Source organism: Diadema setosum, chromosome 16, assembly GCF_964275005.1.
Source record: "Diadema setosum chromosome 16, eeDiaSeto1, whole genome shotgun sequence".
Taxonomy (NCBI): Eukaryota; Metazoa; Echinodermata; class Echinoidea; order Diadematoida; family Diadematidae; genus Diadema; species Diadema setosum.
In genome coordinates, this window is record NC_092700.1 from 825,890 (window position 1) to 840,329 (window position 14,440).

At 40.4% G+C, this 14,440-nt stretch overlaps 1 protein-coding gene across 1 annotated transcript in view; it reads right to left on the reverse strand.

Moving 5' to 3' along the window:
• The window catches only part of LOC140239453 (ATP-dependent RNA helicase DHX58-like), a 206,247-nt gene that overhangs the window by 73,088 nt on the left and 118,719 nt on the right, over window positions 1-14,440 (reverse strand). Inside the window, exon 4 of the mRNA XM_072319289.1 lies at window positions 8,554-8,737. Within this exon, the coding sequence (XP_072175390.1) occupies window positions 8,554-8,737 (184 nt within the window). The remainder of the gene's footprint in view (window positions 1-8,553; window positions 8,738-14,440) is intronic.

Below are 14,440 nucleotides of genomic sequence, written 5' to 3' on the forward strand. Positions count from 1 at the left end.
ATATAAAAAAAAACCATTCTTATCAGATCTATTTAGTATATCTAACAATATTTAGCATTAATTATACTGATTTCAGTTCGTACATTAGTTGTTCTATCCCTAACTCACAGTTTAGAACTAGTTTGAGGTATTAAGTAAAGCTGGGTTTTTGTTTTACGTGCACTAATGGTAAATAATGCCTTGAACGACAACCTCGATTAATTACCGCCATCTTGAATTTTGTGTGGATACTATTTTTATCGCTAAATATTACACATTGGCAAAATTTGTGCCAAATTCCAAGCTCCTATCTCTTTTTGGAAAATACTTTCTGTTCAATTTTATCTGCCTCAGAACAATCTACTATGATGAAATGCTACAGTAATAGCGATCAGCGTCACCTACCACTTGGCATGAAAAGTTAGTTTGCAGGTACTTGCAAGTCACTAGACCGTTACAGTATTACATTGTGACCATGTAAACACATTGTATGCAAAATTTATAATGCACAAATGTAATTTTTTCAAGTTTTAGACGTTAACTTGTCAATAGTGTATGATATTGCCTGTAATTCCAGAAATATGAATGTCTCAATCTCAGTAAATCTCAATCTCAATCGTAGGTTTCAAAATAATTCTCCAGTTCTTCTTTGATAAATACTAAATCATGCATTTTCACATTTCTTCCTTTTTTCAAAACAATATAAAAATATGGATCCCCCCCCCCCAATTTATCACAATACACAGCTAAAGTGGTATCAAGTTTTAGGAAGTTTTACTCTCCTTCATATGACATCAAATGTGTTGCAATCCAATGTCTCTATCAAATTTTATGTTTGAAATGTTAACTTCAATAAAAATGGCTGCCCTATCGGACCGCATTTGTACTTTGGAGGTTTTTGCAACAAATCTATTGAGGTGTACTTACGGAACATTGCTTAGTATGCTTAATATATATTATGTATGGTCTTCTTTATAGAGAGAGTGGAACTCGAAAAGTAAGCACGATCTTGGATTTGACCCTCTGTGACGTCTTTTGGAACAGATGCGTGTAAATGCATATTATGTAAAATGGGATTTCAAGTTTGAGACATTATAACTCCTGAAACAAATACAATACTGACCTCTAATTTTCTCCAAATATTGATTGTGTGGGAAAGATGTTAATTTGTGCATGGTTTTCATAAACATTTTTAATTTAATTTTTTTTAAACTTTTTAGAGAAATATTCATGGTGCATTCTAAAAAAAAAAATGTCTCCGTAAAAACCTAAGATGGTTTGAAATAGCATTAAAATGTTCAGAATATATAAAAACCATATAAATAGACAGCAAAACAGACAAAATTGTATCAAAATCGAAATGATACATTTACTTTGGCTCAATACACTATGTCAGCTTTGATGGCCTGCAATCTTGAATTTTTTGAGTGATTGATCCAGATTTTGTTTTAAACTTTCTATAGCAAGGTTGTTTCAAGCTTCTACCTCTATTTGAAAGATATTTTTGCTTCATCTCATCTGCTTCAGAACAATCTACTTTGAAATAATAGCAATCAGCGTCACCTGAGCTACCACTTGGTATGAAAAGTTAGTTTGCAGTCACAAACCCTTGTTTGTCAAAGAAAATGTCTGCGTTTGCCAAGACTACTACACACACCACTGGCACTGCTACAAGCGCCAGTGTCAGTGGTGCGTGTAGTAGTCTTGGCGCGCGCAGGCTCTTTTTACGACCAACAAGGTATTGTCACAATTAAAGTGGCCATTCTTACATAGTGAGTTTTCAAGTTTGAGACATTATAACTCCTGAACCAAAAACGGTACTGACCCCTAATTTTCTCCAAATATTAATTATATGTCAAACAAAATTCTTGAAACGTTTCAGGATGATCCTTCAGTCTTTCTCTGATTTATGCGGAATCAAGCATTTTCATGATTTTCCTTTTTTCAGAAAAATATCAAAAAATGAGTGTTTTTTTCCTTAAAATCTCAATCCACTTATCACAATAACCCACAAAAATGGTATCAACATGTAGAAAATTTTATTCTCTTTCATATGACATCACATTTGTTGAAATCTGATCTTTCAATCAAATTCTATCTTTCAAATAACAAATTCAGTAAATATGGCGGCCATCTTGGACGCCATCTTGGATTTGGAGGCTTTCGCAACAAATTTTTTGAGGTAGACCAGTGGAATGTTGTTTGTTACAATAAAAACTTGAAAATAAGCATGGTCTACTTAGTTTGTAGAGAGAGTGCAACTCACTCGTTAAGTAAGCGACTTTTTGGGGTTTGGCCCTCCGGTTATGAGGAAGTAGTTCGCGACGCAAGATTTGCAACGGACCGACCGCCCGACCGCCCGACCGCCCGACCGCCCGACCGACCGCCCGACCGCCCGACCGTCCGCTGATTCCTATATACCCCCTTCAAACTTCGTTTGGCGGGGGTATAATAATAGGTCTAACAAGTGAATAGTCGTACTCGTAGAACTAGTAATAAAGACTTAAAGTATAGGTTCTATTTGTAGTAGCTCTAGAAATTAATTGAAATAACGTTAGAATCTAACGTTAACTGTACAGACTGTTAGTTGCGCCTTGGTTTAAAATTACAGCGCAACTGTGTAAAAATAACACCCCTGCCCCTGTTCGTGTGTCTTTTATTTATGCTAAAATTCAGAGTATTTTCTTTACAAGTTTGTCAAATCTGAGGCAAATTGTGACTAGTATAACGTTAGAACCTGATACTCGGACGTCGGAGACACCCAATTAACGTTAGATAAATAGCTGCGGGTTACGCCATTTCCTGACCCACTTCATCTGACACACTCTTTCTGACACACTTTTTTTGCCATTCATTTTGTACACGGGGCAGTTTTCATGAGACGGCCTCTGTTACTGGCTACTGTGCTAATGAATATTCAACAGCCTTACGATTTTTTTTTCAGAATCAGTCACTCGGTCTGATTCTTTGTCTGATGTGATTGGCTTTTAGCCATTGACTTACGCGTGGTATCGTGATATCGATCTCCTTATCAAGGGGGTCCATGACGATATCTGATTACCTGTACAGGTGTGTGTGTCGAATTGCGTTTTAGTGTCAGTGAGTGTGGCATAACTTCTGCAGGTTTCCTGTCCATTTCTCTCTCTTTTTCTCTCTTTTGCTTTCGTATTATCTTATCTCTGTTATTCTTAGAGTACAATCGTACTACCACAAGTGTTTTCCCCCATTTTTTGAAGTGATTATCTCGTTTGCAACAATTTAGAGGTGAGTTTTTGTTCGAGTGTTTGTTGAGTTTTTTGATTGAACACGATGTAGATTATCTACGTGTGTGCGAGAACATTCATACTTTGTATGGTACCCACTCGTTTGTTTCCGTGTGCATTTTTACCGTACAGTGTCTTCATCGCTCGTCGTCCAAGCAGCGGGTTTTCACCCTCGTTTTCCTCAACGTAGTTTTTTACCTCAAATTTTTTGCGGTGCAAGATGTTCAGTGTATTTTTTCTACGGTAAAATGCCATCGTTGATGATCTCCGTGTATTCATTACTAGTTATCCACCTCCATTTCATTTTGTGTACAACTAACATTGATCTGTAAAGTCTAACGTAGTTCGCTACAAAGTCTGCGATGTCTGTACGTTTGCTGATGTGTTTTTGTGAGCTGGGAGTGACTATGGTGGGAATGATATTCAGGGTTTTGCTGTGGTTGAGATGATAGTGATGATGATCATAATGATTCTGGTGATGATATACGAACCCTTTTGATGATGCAATTTATTTCGTGTGACCATGACGTTGATGATGGAGAGAACGACACGAGTAGCCTAGCCTAGGCCAAGGACGAGAGTGACACTGTCCACGGGGGCTTTTGCTCGCTCATGCACAGTAGTGGTCTAGAGACCTGCATTTCATCATTTTTAAAACCTTTTGGTTGTTCACCTGGGTTAGTGCTCCAAAAATTCGTTTCTCTAAAGAAACTCAACCAAAAGCTTGACAATAAGGTTGCATCAGGGCTATTCTTTAGTAAGTATTAGATCTAAATAGCGATGCTAATTTAGTTTTCATTTAGAACTCGATATCCCATTTTCTTTGCTCATTTGTCAAATAATGAATTATTTAAAACTGTACTTAAATTCTGATGTACTGCATTCACCATTGTAAAAATCAATATAAGAGCCCGCTGAGCAGGTGTTTTATTCTATCCTTTTCATTTCCTCCCTATCGTTTTGGTTTCCTTCCTGTCACTTCCTTCTTTGACCCTGGATGGAAGAAAAACAAATCCCATCTTGCCATGTAAAGACAGAACACATACCATCATGAAATATTATGACATTAGAATAGTTTTAAGGATTATGTAAGTCATCAAAATTCTTGTGTGTGAAAATAGATGAAATGTAAATACAAGGTGATTTCTTACAAAGCAGTTCTTCCAAAAGCTTGACAATAAGGTTGCATCAGGGCTATTCTTTAGTAAATATTAGATCTAAATGGCGATGCTGATTTATTTTCATTTAGAACTCGATGATATCCCATTTTCTTTGCTCATTTTTCAAATAATAAATTATTTAGAACTGTACTTAAATTCTGATGTACTGCATTCACCATTGTAAAAATCAATAAAAGAGCCCGCTGAGCAGGTGTTTCATTCTATCCTTTTCATTTCCTCCCTATCGTTTTGGTTTCCTTCCTGTCACTTCCTTCTTTGACCCTGGATGGAAGAAAAAAAAATCCCATCTTGCCATGTAAAGACAGAACACATACCATCATGAAATATTATGACATTAGAATAGTTTTAAAAGATTATGTAAGTCATCAAAATTCTTGTGTGTGAAAATAGATAAAATTTAAATACAAGGTGATTTCTTACAAAGCAGTTCTTTCAAATGTCCAACAGCCTCAGAACAGCTTCGATAATGAAGCTAGTGAAATCTGAAAACTATCGTGGCAACAAGTGATATTGATAGGGAATTCTGACAAAAACTGTCACAACATTTGATGTTTAAAAATAACAATCGCTCTCAATTTGAACAGAGGCAGGAGGATAGGAATGACTCAGCAAACAGCCGATTATTTATGCGTCGTATCCATGGGCAACTGCGGGGTAACTGCAAGAAGACGCACGAAGTTCAAACTTGAGTCAAGAACTACTATTTATTAGTGATTTTTTATTCAAAATATTTTTTTTCTTTGGATTGCAAAAAAAAAAGTCAAAATATTTCATATTACACTTCTAAAATGTATTATGAATATATGAAGTATTTTTATCGTGATTTCATGAAGAATTAAGATTATTATGAATATATAAATACTAGACGGGCTGAACAATGAAGTCTAATTTTGCCCCAAGAAATTGCAGCCCACCGTACCTGCTGGTGGTGCATTCCCAGCGTTCTTGCCGCACTCTCCCAGCCACGTGCACGCATGCATGCGACAGTCACCTAAGTTGACATTCTCCCAAGTGTACATGCATCATCCCTCCTGTCTAGTGGGAATGACACAGGCAGTTTTTCAATGACGTATGAATACCCTTCGCGTGTAGATCGCGCCGTAGGGAAGATCGTTCCCAATTACAAGTTCACTGCCGACTTACTAGGCAGGCACGAAATTACAGATTACACAGAGGCCCGTACGTGGATGGGTTAAGCAGCTGGAAAAAAAAAGGGTACTGGAAGCGCACGTAGTAGCATGGCCTACAAGTGGATGAGGTTAGAAATTGCCGCGCGCCTCCAGCTCACCAGCTCTTGGCCGCCTCTTATTGGCCGGCCTTGAGCGCGACGTTCGACAAGCCATACCATAGTCTTTAATATTCATTAGCACAGTAGCCAATAACAAAGGCCGTCTCATGAAAACTGCCCCGTGTACAGAGTGAATGGCAAAAAAAGTGTGTCAGAAAGAGTGTGTCAGATAAAGTGGGTCAGGAAATGGCGTAACCCCTAAGGAAGGGGCCCTCAACTCGTCACCAGCGTTCCCATACACTTGGCTCGTAAAAGACGTGTGCGGATGACCGTGATGTTCCCATAGACATACACGTAAAAGATGCGTGCGGGGACAGTGGTGATAGCATTCTGACACGTATTCCGATTAAAATTTCAGATTTTCGCGAAAAACTGTTCGGTTTTCACCAAAACTCACTATACTGCACCTCACTATACTTGACAAGGGACGCCGAGGCAGCTAGGCACTAATGCTAACAGTTAGGGTCTAGATTCTTGTTTAAATTAACCGAAATAGCGTCGTTGTTTTCTGCAACGCAGTCCTCTCACACGGCGGCCCCGATGGCCGATGGAGTGGATGATCAAAGCCCACTACTCCTTATACACGTACACTGTACTGTAGGAGAGTAGATCGTATCACCGGACGCTTTTTTTTTTCATGGCTTTGAATTCCGTACTCAGAGGATGAAATTTCGGGCTAAAAATAACATCACTTATTCACAGACTCCTGGAAATTACGAATTCAGCGAACTTATGTTTGTTCGCTCCAGTTTTTAGAAAATATTCTTCAAATATACCCCTCTTAAAAAAAAAAAAAAAAAATCTTTTTGCGTGGTGCAAAATCGCATTATTTTACCGGACACGATTTCCGTAATGGAATAATCGAGGTCTTTCGCACCTAGTCCTTGCACCAGAATCACAATTCATCCCACAAATCACCGTGCACATTCTTACCGAGCGGATGACAAAGAAAAAATTGGCAAATGAATCTCAAATTTAGTATTTTACGGTAAAATGTCTGTCTTGAACATTTCGAACAGTTAACGTAATAAAACCTTGTATGAAATCGACTTCTATTTTACGTGCTTTGTCTATGGGAGCTGCATGGATGCGCGGGTGACGAGTTGCGGGCCCCTTCCTTAGCTCACAACTACATTGTATTCCGCATCGTTCGCGTTTGAGGACGATAATTTAGCTACAAATTTCCGATATCGATCAGTGAACTTTTGGTTCTATTGGAATCTTCAGCATTTTTCCTGTAGGTGAGTGAGATTTTATAGGATTTCAGTCACGAAATGAGATTCAAACATGCATAAATATTATATGAGGTGCGGGTCACTCAACTATAGATTTGAGGCAAAGTTTGAATTTCTTCGTGTTTTTACATTTTTTTTTACATAGCGTTGGTTTTTTTTTTTGCGATTTCGGTCCACACAAAGTTCTGTGAGGCTAATCTACGAAGTCTCGCTTGTACAGAATGTCATTAGTACGCAAAAATGTGCCTGTCCGGTAATCCCATGGTGTCCGGTATTACCATGCCTGTACTGTGTACTGATTGTCGATGCCATCAAGCGCTAGCGGCATTGCAAGCGATAAAGAAATGGTTCAGTCGTTTGCTGCAGCTGTTTAGCTAGCTGTGTAGTGTGCGAAAGGCGGGCGGGCAGGCAGGGGTTGATTCATAAACGGGAATTTTCCAAATAAGGTCCGTCTGTCTCTGATTGGCTAACTCCTTTAGTTACCAAGTGGCTAGCTTGCGTCCGTGATTCTAGAACGACGTTATTTTGGCCTACTACCAAAGTAGATTCGAGATGGACGCAGGAATTCAAGCTTGTAACTATGCCAACGGCTGAAATTTGCATACGACACGCACAATTTACGTCGCAGATCTCATTGCGTTCTCAATCGAAAGCTCCCTGTTATAGGTGACAGACGCAGTGGAGACAACAAAAATATGCGTAGAGATGGTCCAAACACAGATACCGGATAAACGTGACTCAGAGTTCAACAGAGAGAAATGCGTTGTAATAGGAGACAGGTGAAGGGGTTGCTACAGGAGACAGGCGCAGTGAAGATGACAGGAAGATGCGTATGAAATCGTCACACACACGGATATAATACAAGGATTATAGTTCAAAGTTCAATAGAGCGAAGTGCAACTTCCGCGTCAAGCCAGTGACGTCACAATGAACTCAGTATTGCGTGCTTCTGCTGGTGACGCACGCAGGGCATGCGCGAAGTTTGCTATGAATTCACGCGATAATGTAGAGCTAGGACCAACAGATGACGAAACTCAAACATAAAACACGTAACTAACAAAAATCAGACAGGATACATTTACAGTCAGTGATTCCTTGTTGAAGAGGATCACTTCCACTTTCCAAAGATATAAGAATGACTGCACAGATCCAGTATATGGTGATAAAAAGATCATGAGTATGCGAGCTCGATCTACACACGTCCGTCCTCAACAAAGTTCCAATCAATGATTGGAACTGTGCAGAATATCAAAAATCCTTCATAAATTCTCCCAAAATTTTCGGATCACTACCAGAATTTAATTGTTTTTTTACTTGTGTCATTCTCAACCTTTCCTGTAAGTTTCATTTAAATCCGTTAACTACTTTTTGAGTTATGTTGCACAGGGGCAAACAAACACACAAACCAAAACATAACGAAAACATAGCCTCCTCCATGTAATAATGAACATGATAGAAAATATCCAGTTAACAGGTCGTCAAGAAAACGACAAAAAAAAATACACAAGGGTTCTACAGTATAAGTCACACTCGTAAAGTGTAATAACCTCAGGAAGAAAAAAGTGATAAAGTGAAGGTTGTAATATCAACAATTGCAATGGTCTTACTTTGGTCAGGCTCTGCATCCTCTATCCCAAGAGCAAAGTTCTTCAACTGACGTAGCTCTCGAGCGAGATCCTTCGACCCACTCTCATCAAGTCCCTTCACAAGGCGGTCAAAGGAGTCTTCGTCTTTTCGCTTGAGTCTCAACATGAGCTCCGCGCAGGCAGCAATAGATCCGTAGTTCTCATTCTAACAATCGTTGAGAAAAGTGATGGAACGACAAAATTACTTTTTTTATTCATACGATATATATAATGTCATATATCACATACCTAATACGATTATATTAGATGGTCAATACAATTACTAGGATGTGATTGGTCGACAGCTCGTCCCATGATACTGTTTGCAAGTACTAGTATACGGTAATCGTGACGAGCAAACGATTACTATCGATAACGGCAGTCTCGATTGATATAATCAGGTTTCCATCCCCCCCCCCCCCCGATACGTGAGAGAGTACAAAGTAGACGGCGCGACCGTGCGTAGTTACCAGTATATGCGCTAGGCCTGCCTGGAAGCCTACATAGTGTAACGAACGTAGCCCCCCCCCCCCCCCCCCCCTTACGTATGCACGTATCATTCGGCCCGCGAAGTTTGGATTCACAGTTCGAAATGGAACCGCATTTTGTCTGTGATGGCGAGCTCGATAAGGTTTTAAAGGATGAGGATAAATCAACTAAACATGTCCTAAAACAAGCGGTTATAGTCTAATTAGACATAAATGTTCAGTCAGTTCTTAGAACGAGGCACTTCATTGACATCGAACAAGTGGAGAAGGACTACGACACCAAGCACGTTTTCATTTCCAAAGGTAGTGGTATTTTTATTATCTTAAAACGATTTAAAAATTGTAGTCGTAGCTTTTATTAGATTAAGGATATTATTTTGAAGAAAGACATTTTAAAGTAATAAGGATCATTTCGTGGAGGTAAAAAATTGGCAACAACATGATCTAAAAATAGAGTTCAGGCTATACTCCCTCAAACAGCGTGTTTCTACAGAGAATCCGGTAGACCTAAAATTTGCAAACGCGTAATGAAATACTGCGCTAACGCAGACCCGGGTTGTTTCCAGAGAAAGCGTACAATCGGTTAGAATCCGATCCTACACCTGTATTGTACGCAGCTGTGACCGGGGCCCTGTTTTATCAAGATAAAGTCAGCGCTGATTGTGAAATCAACGCTAACTTTATCCACCTTGAAGTCTGCTATACCGTAACTTTAAATCAACTGCAAGTTTCCGTTTTATGAAGAGACTTAATAGTCGATTATAGTTACAGCTCATCACCATGACTTAATTATTGATTTAGTCAAAACAAAAAACACGGGACGAGGCTGGTTTCCGGTACTATCTGCTTAAAAACAATACAATACATTAAGCAAAACAAACAACAAAAATATGATTGCCATGGCCACGGAAGCGTAGTCTGCTAGTGCGACGCAGTATTATTAGCGCTACAGCCGCTGAATTAGAAGTATTTAAGTTTGCAACAGAACCGCAAAATACGCCGTTTTGCGTTGTATTGAAGAAAGTAGGTCGATAGATCTAGCACATCTCGAGCTCAACGAAAATCTGCGTTCGCGCATACCGTAGAGATTCCGCACACTACGTAGGATTAAACACTCAAGTATTCATTGACATGGATCTAAACGTACAGTGACTGACTGTCCAAGGTGAAGGCTTTGATCATCCACTCCATCGGCCATCGGGGCCGCCGTGTGAGAGGACTGCGTTGCAGAAGATCTTGGATATGGATTCTGAAAACAACGACGCCATTTCGGTTAATTTAAACAAGAATCTAGACCCTAACTAACCTCGGCGTCCCTTGTCAAGTATAGTAAGGTGCCCGCACCTCGTCAGGGGCCCGAATACCGTCACCCTGCTTAAAATTGTTTTAAAACACACTAAACAAAAATTTATGACCGGGACTGTTTTCAGTACGCTTGAAACTTGGCAGGGCCACCACAACCAAGTAAATTGTGGTGAAAACCGAACAGTTTTTCGCGAAAATCTGAAATTTTAATCGGAATACGTGTCAGAATTCTATCACCACTGTCCCCGCACGCATCTTTTACGTGTATGTCTATGGGAACATCACGGTCACCCGCACACGCCTTTTACGAGCCAAGTCTATGGGAACGCTGGTGACGAGTTGAGGGGCCCCTTCCTAAAGGGGGTTTCACACCAAGCTTTGCGTAGAGTTGCGTAGCGACTACGCCGAAATCGGCTGCGTACTCATGAAAAATAATTGTGATGATCCGCGCAGGATTTGCGTAGTCCCGGCGTAGGGTTACGTATGGTTGCGTAGAAAGCGCATATCAACCTAGCTTATTCGGCGTGTAGCGGGCGTAGAGTTGCGTACATAGACGTAGGTCGGGCGTACAGGCCGCGTAGAGTTGCTTACAGTTGCGGGAAGTTGCGTACCGCGGGCGTATGCACAAATTAATGAAACTGCAGAGCTACTTCAGCATAGCCTTCTGCTTCTTATTCCACTAATTGCCTGCTGTTCAAACATGATATGGTGGGGAGGTTAAATCCTTTGCTGGTATCTCCAGTTCTCCAGCATTTAGCTGTCCTAGAAACATAAATACGAACGTTTTGCAAAAATGAGAAAAGAGAAGAAAATAAGATGTTGCAAGAATCAGAATTAAGAAGTATGTGGGTCAAATCTCGGATCCAGCGGCGACCAAGGGACAATACGAACAACTGATGAAAAAAAAAACTGCGTGCCGACGATGTTTCTTCATTTATCAATTTCATGTGAATAAAGCCATAGGAGTTCAATAAACTCTTGACACGACATGCACCGAGAATCACACAATAAGATACAAATTTCAGGAAATCTTTAGAACCTAGCTTCAAACTTGCCATAACCTTCACTTGATCAAGATGACCAGCAGCATTATCATGAAGTAACTTCAGGTTCGTGGATATACGTTTATACAATGCCCACCTGCCAGACATGGAACAAATGTAGCGTGGCAACACAAGCAGAGCAGAAAATTAGCAAAGGAACTACCTCATGGTGCCATGGGAAGATGCAGTAGCTTCCTCTACCTTATTGGGCATCCAAGCCACCAATAACATGAGGAGACAACATGTCTTCATACCGATTCTCCCTGATGCTCCTCCAGAAATCTTTACTACCCTGCCAGCTTTATCTCGTTGAGTTTTCACTCATGTCTGCGTGCGCTAGCCTGGTTGATCACTATACTGTAGCACACCTTCTACCCCAATCTCCATTTTTTTTTTGATGACTGATACAGCAGCTTCTTAGCCTCCTTGTTATAGTCTTCACAAGTCTTATCATAGAAAGTCGGGTGCTGTTGAACCCTCTCCATTAGAACGTGTACCTTTCTCGGTCAGTTAAAAGTAATAAGGCTGGAAGCACGTTCTGTTTCCTCTACCTCGGTGATTCAGGGAACTTCCCGCTGGAGCTTTATTGCCAGATTAGTTCACACAGTGCTGGCAAATTGCCTACATGTTGATCAGTAGAGGTATGTATAAATGAGCAGGAGAAGAAGTCTCGCATCTACCACAGCAATATTTGCTCTTCCTTTTCGGCCTTTTGCAGTCATTAGGACTACAAAAGATATAATGAAGACTGGAAGAGCACAGGAAGATAACAGACACCAGCCATTCAGTGTCCAGTGGGATATATGATATCATGCAGTTTTCAAGCATGGATCACATTGGAATGCCAAATCTTCACCAAAATAATAGCCTACGCAATTGTAAGCAACACTACGTAAATGTACGTCAGGTCTACGCAAATCTACGCAAATGTCTACGTAACAGTACGCAACACTACGCCATGTCATACGCGAGCCGAAAAAGTGATTTCGTGTGAACACGGTTTAATCGCGTACTGTTGCGTATAAATGGTGCACAGTTGCGTAGTGTTGCGTAGACTTGCGTAAAATCTGCGTATCAGTGCTCTACGCGGAGGGTACACGAAAAAATTAAACATGTTTAATTTTTTGCGTACATCTCGCGTACGTATTTTGCGTCCCTCGGCGTACTCTTCCGTAGAGTTGCGTACTCACAGCATACAGATGCGTAGTGTTGCGTAGTCACTACGCAACTCTACGCAACAGTACGTAAAGCTCGGTGTGAAACCCCCTTAAGTTAGCGCACAGCTATTCCGCATTGTTCGCGTTTGGCGACGATAGCTGCAAATTTTCGATATCGATCAGTGAAGTGCGATTCCATTGGAATTTTCAGCATTTTTCCTGTATAGTGAAGGGGATTTCATAGAATTTCAGTGAACGTGTGATTCAAATATGAACAAAAATTAACTATGACGAGGTGCGGGTCACCCAAGCATACTGTAGATTTTTTTTATAGTTTACGCAATTGTGGGATATGTATTTTGATGACAGTGTCGTTTAACTCTTTATGTGCCACGTTCGCATGTCCGACTCAGTCGACGGCGTGCCAACTTCGCATATTCTGCTCAAACACACAAAGCCGCCAAAACCGATCGATAAATCGCTAATCCCGCGGTACAACTTTTTTCACAAATCTAGAGTAACTTCCTATTCCCTGTATAAATCGATTCGGTATACTGGACCAAATATGTGGAAATCTCTGCCTCCATCGCTACGCAATATTCAATTTCTGAACTCATTTAAAATTAAGTATAAGTTTCATCTTTTGTCGTTTTATGTTTAACGCAACTTATATTCACTCACATTCACACACTCGCTCACGCGCGAACACACATTGAGTTATTCTGTGCTGTACTGTAGCTATTTCTATGTCATACGTTATGGGTGTATCTACCTGTCAAGCCTCCTAGGCTTTTACTGATACATCCTATTTCATTTTTCTTTATTATAATGCACTCCGTTTGTTCTATTGTATTTGTTCGCTGATAGTAATTTTTACCGTTTTAACCTGTACATATTGTGTATATATGCATGATTGTTATTTTTCCAATATTTTTATCCGAAGAATGAAATAAACGAATGAAGGAAGGTACGCGCGGGATTAAGTGTCATTAGCTATAAAGACAATAAAAACGAAGAAACAAAAATCAAACTCAAAAACAAACTAACAAACTAAGCTAAAAATTACACATCCGCTCAGTAACGACGCATGGCTGTGAAATTCACGTGTATTACCTATGCTGTGAAATTCACTTGTATTACCTATGCTGTGAAATTTACGTGTATTACCTATGGAGGGGAGGGGGTGCCGATCGCAAGGTATAGACCGGGGGCCCAGAGCATTTATTCAGCTGAAAAGGGTCACACTTTTTGATGGTCTCATCATATAAGGATGTGGCCAAGGGTCAATAAAATGAATTGCTGGCAAGTCACATCCTGTACCGTAAGCCTAGGGGCGACAAAAAGGGACCCCGAAAAATGGATTTATTCAGCCAAAGGGGGTCACGGACAAAAGTTGGTGGATATTGTTCCTTTGGGTGTACTTATCATGAAAACAGCAATGCCAGCTATTTTATCCTGTACGGGGCCCCAGACAGTAGCCCCAAAAGGCCCCAAAAATATGGTGTTATTCAGCTGAAAAGGGTCACGGCTAATTTCTTTTGCAATGGAAGTAGTTCCCATCAGAGATATCCAAAACACCAATGCCAGCTATTTTATCCTGTACGGGGCCCCAGAGAGTAGCCCCAAAGGGCCCCACCCCCCATAGGCCCTACGGTACGTACAAACACACACAAACATTGATTTTATTCAGTTGAAAAGAGTCATGGCTAATTTCTTTTGCAATGGAAGGAGTACCAATCAGAGATATCCAAAACACCAAAGCCAGCTATTTTATCCTGCATGGGGCCCCAGACAGTAGCCCCAAAGTGCCCCGCCCCCTATAAGCCCTACGTACAAACATACACACACACACACACATTGACTTTATTCAGCTGAT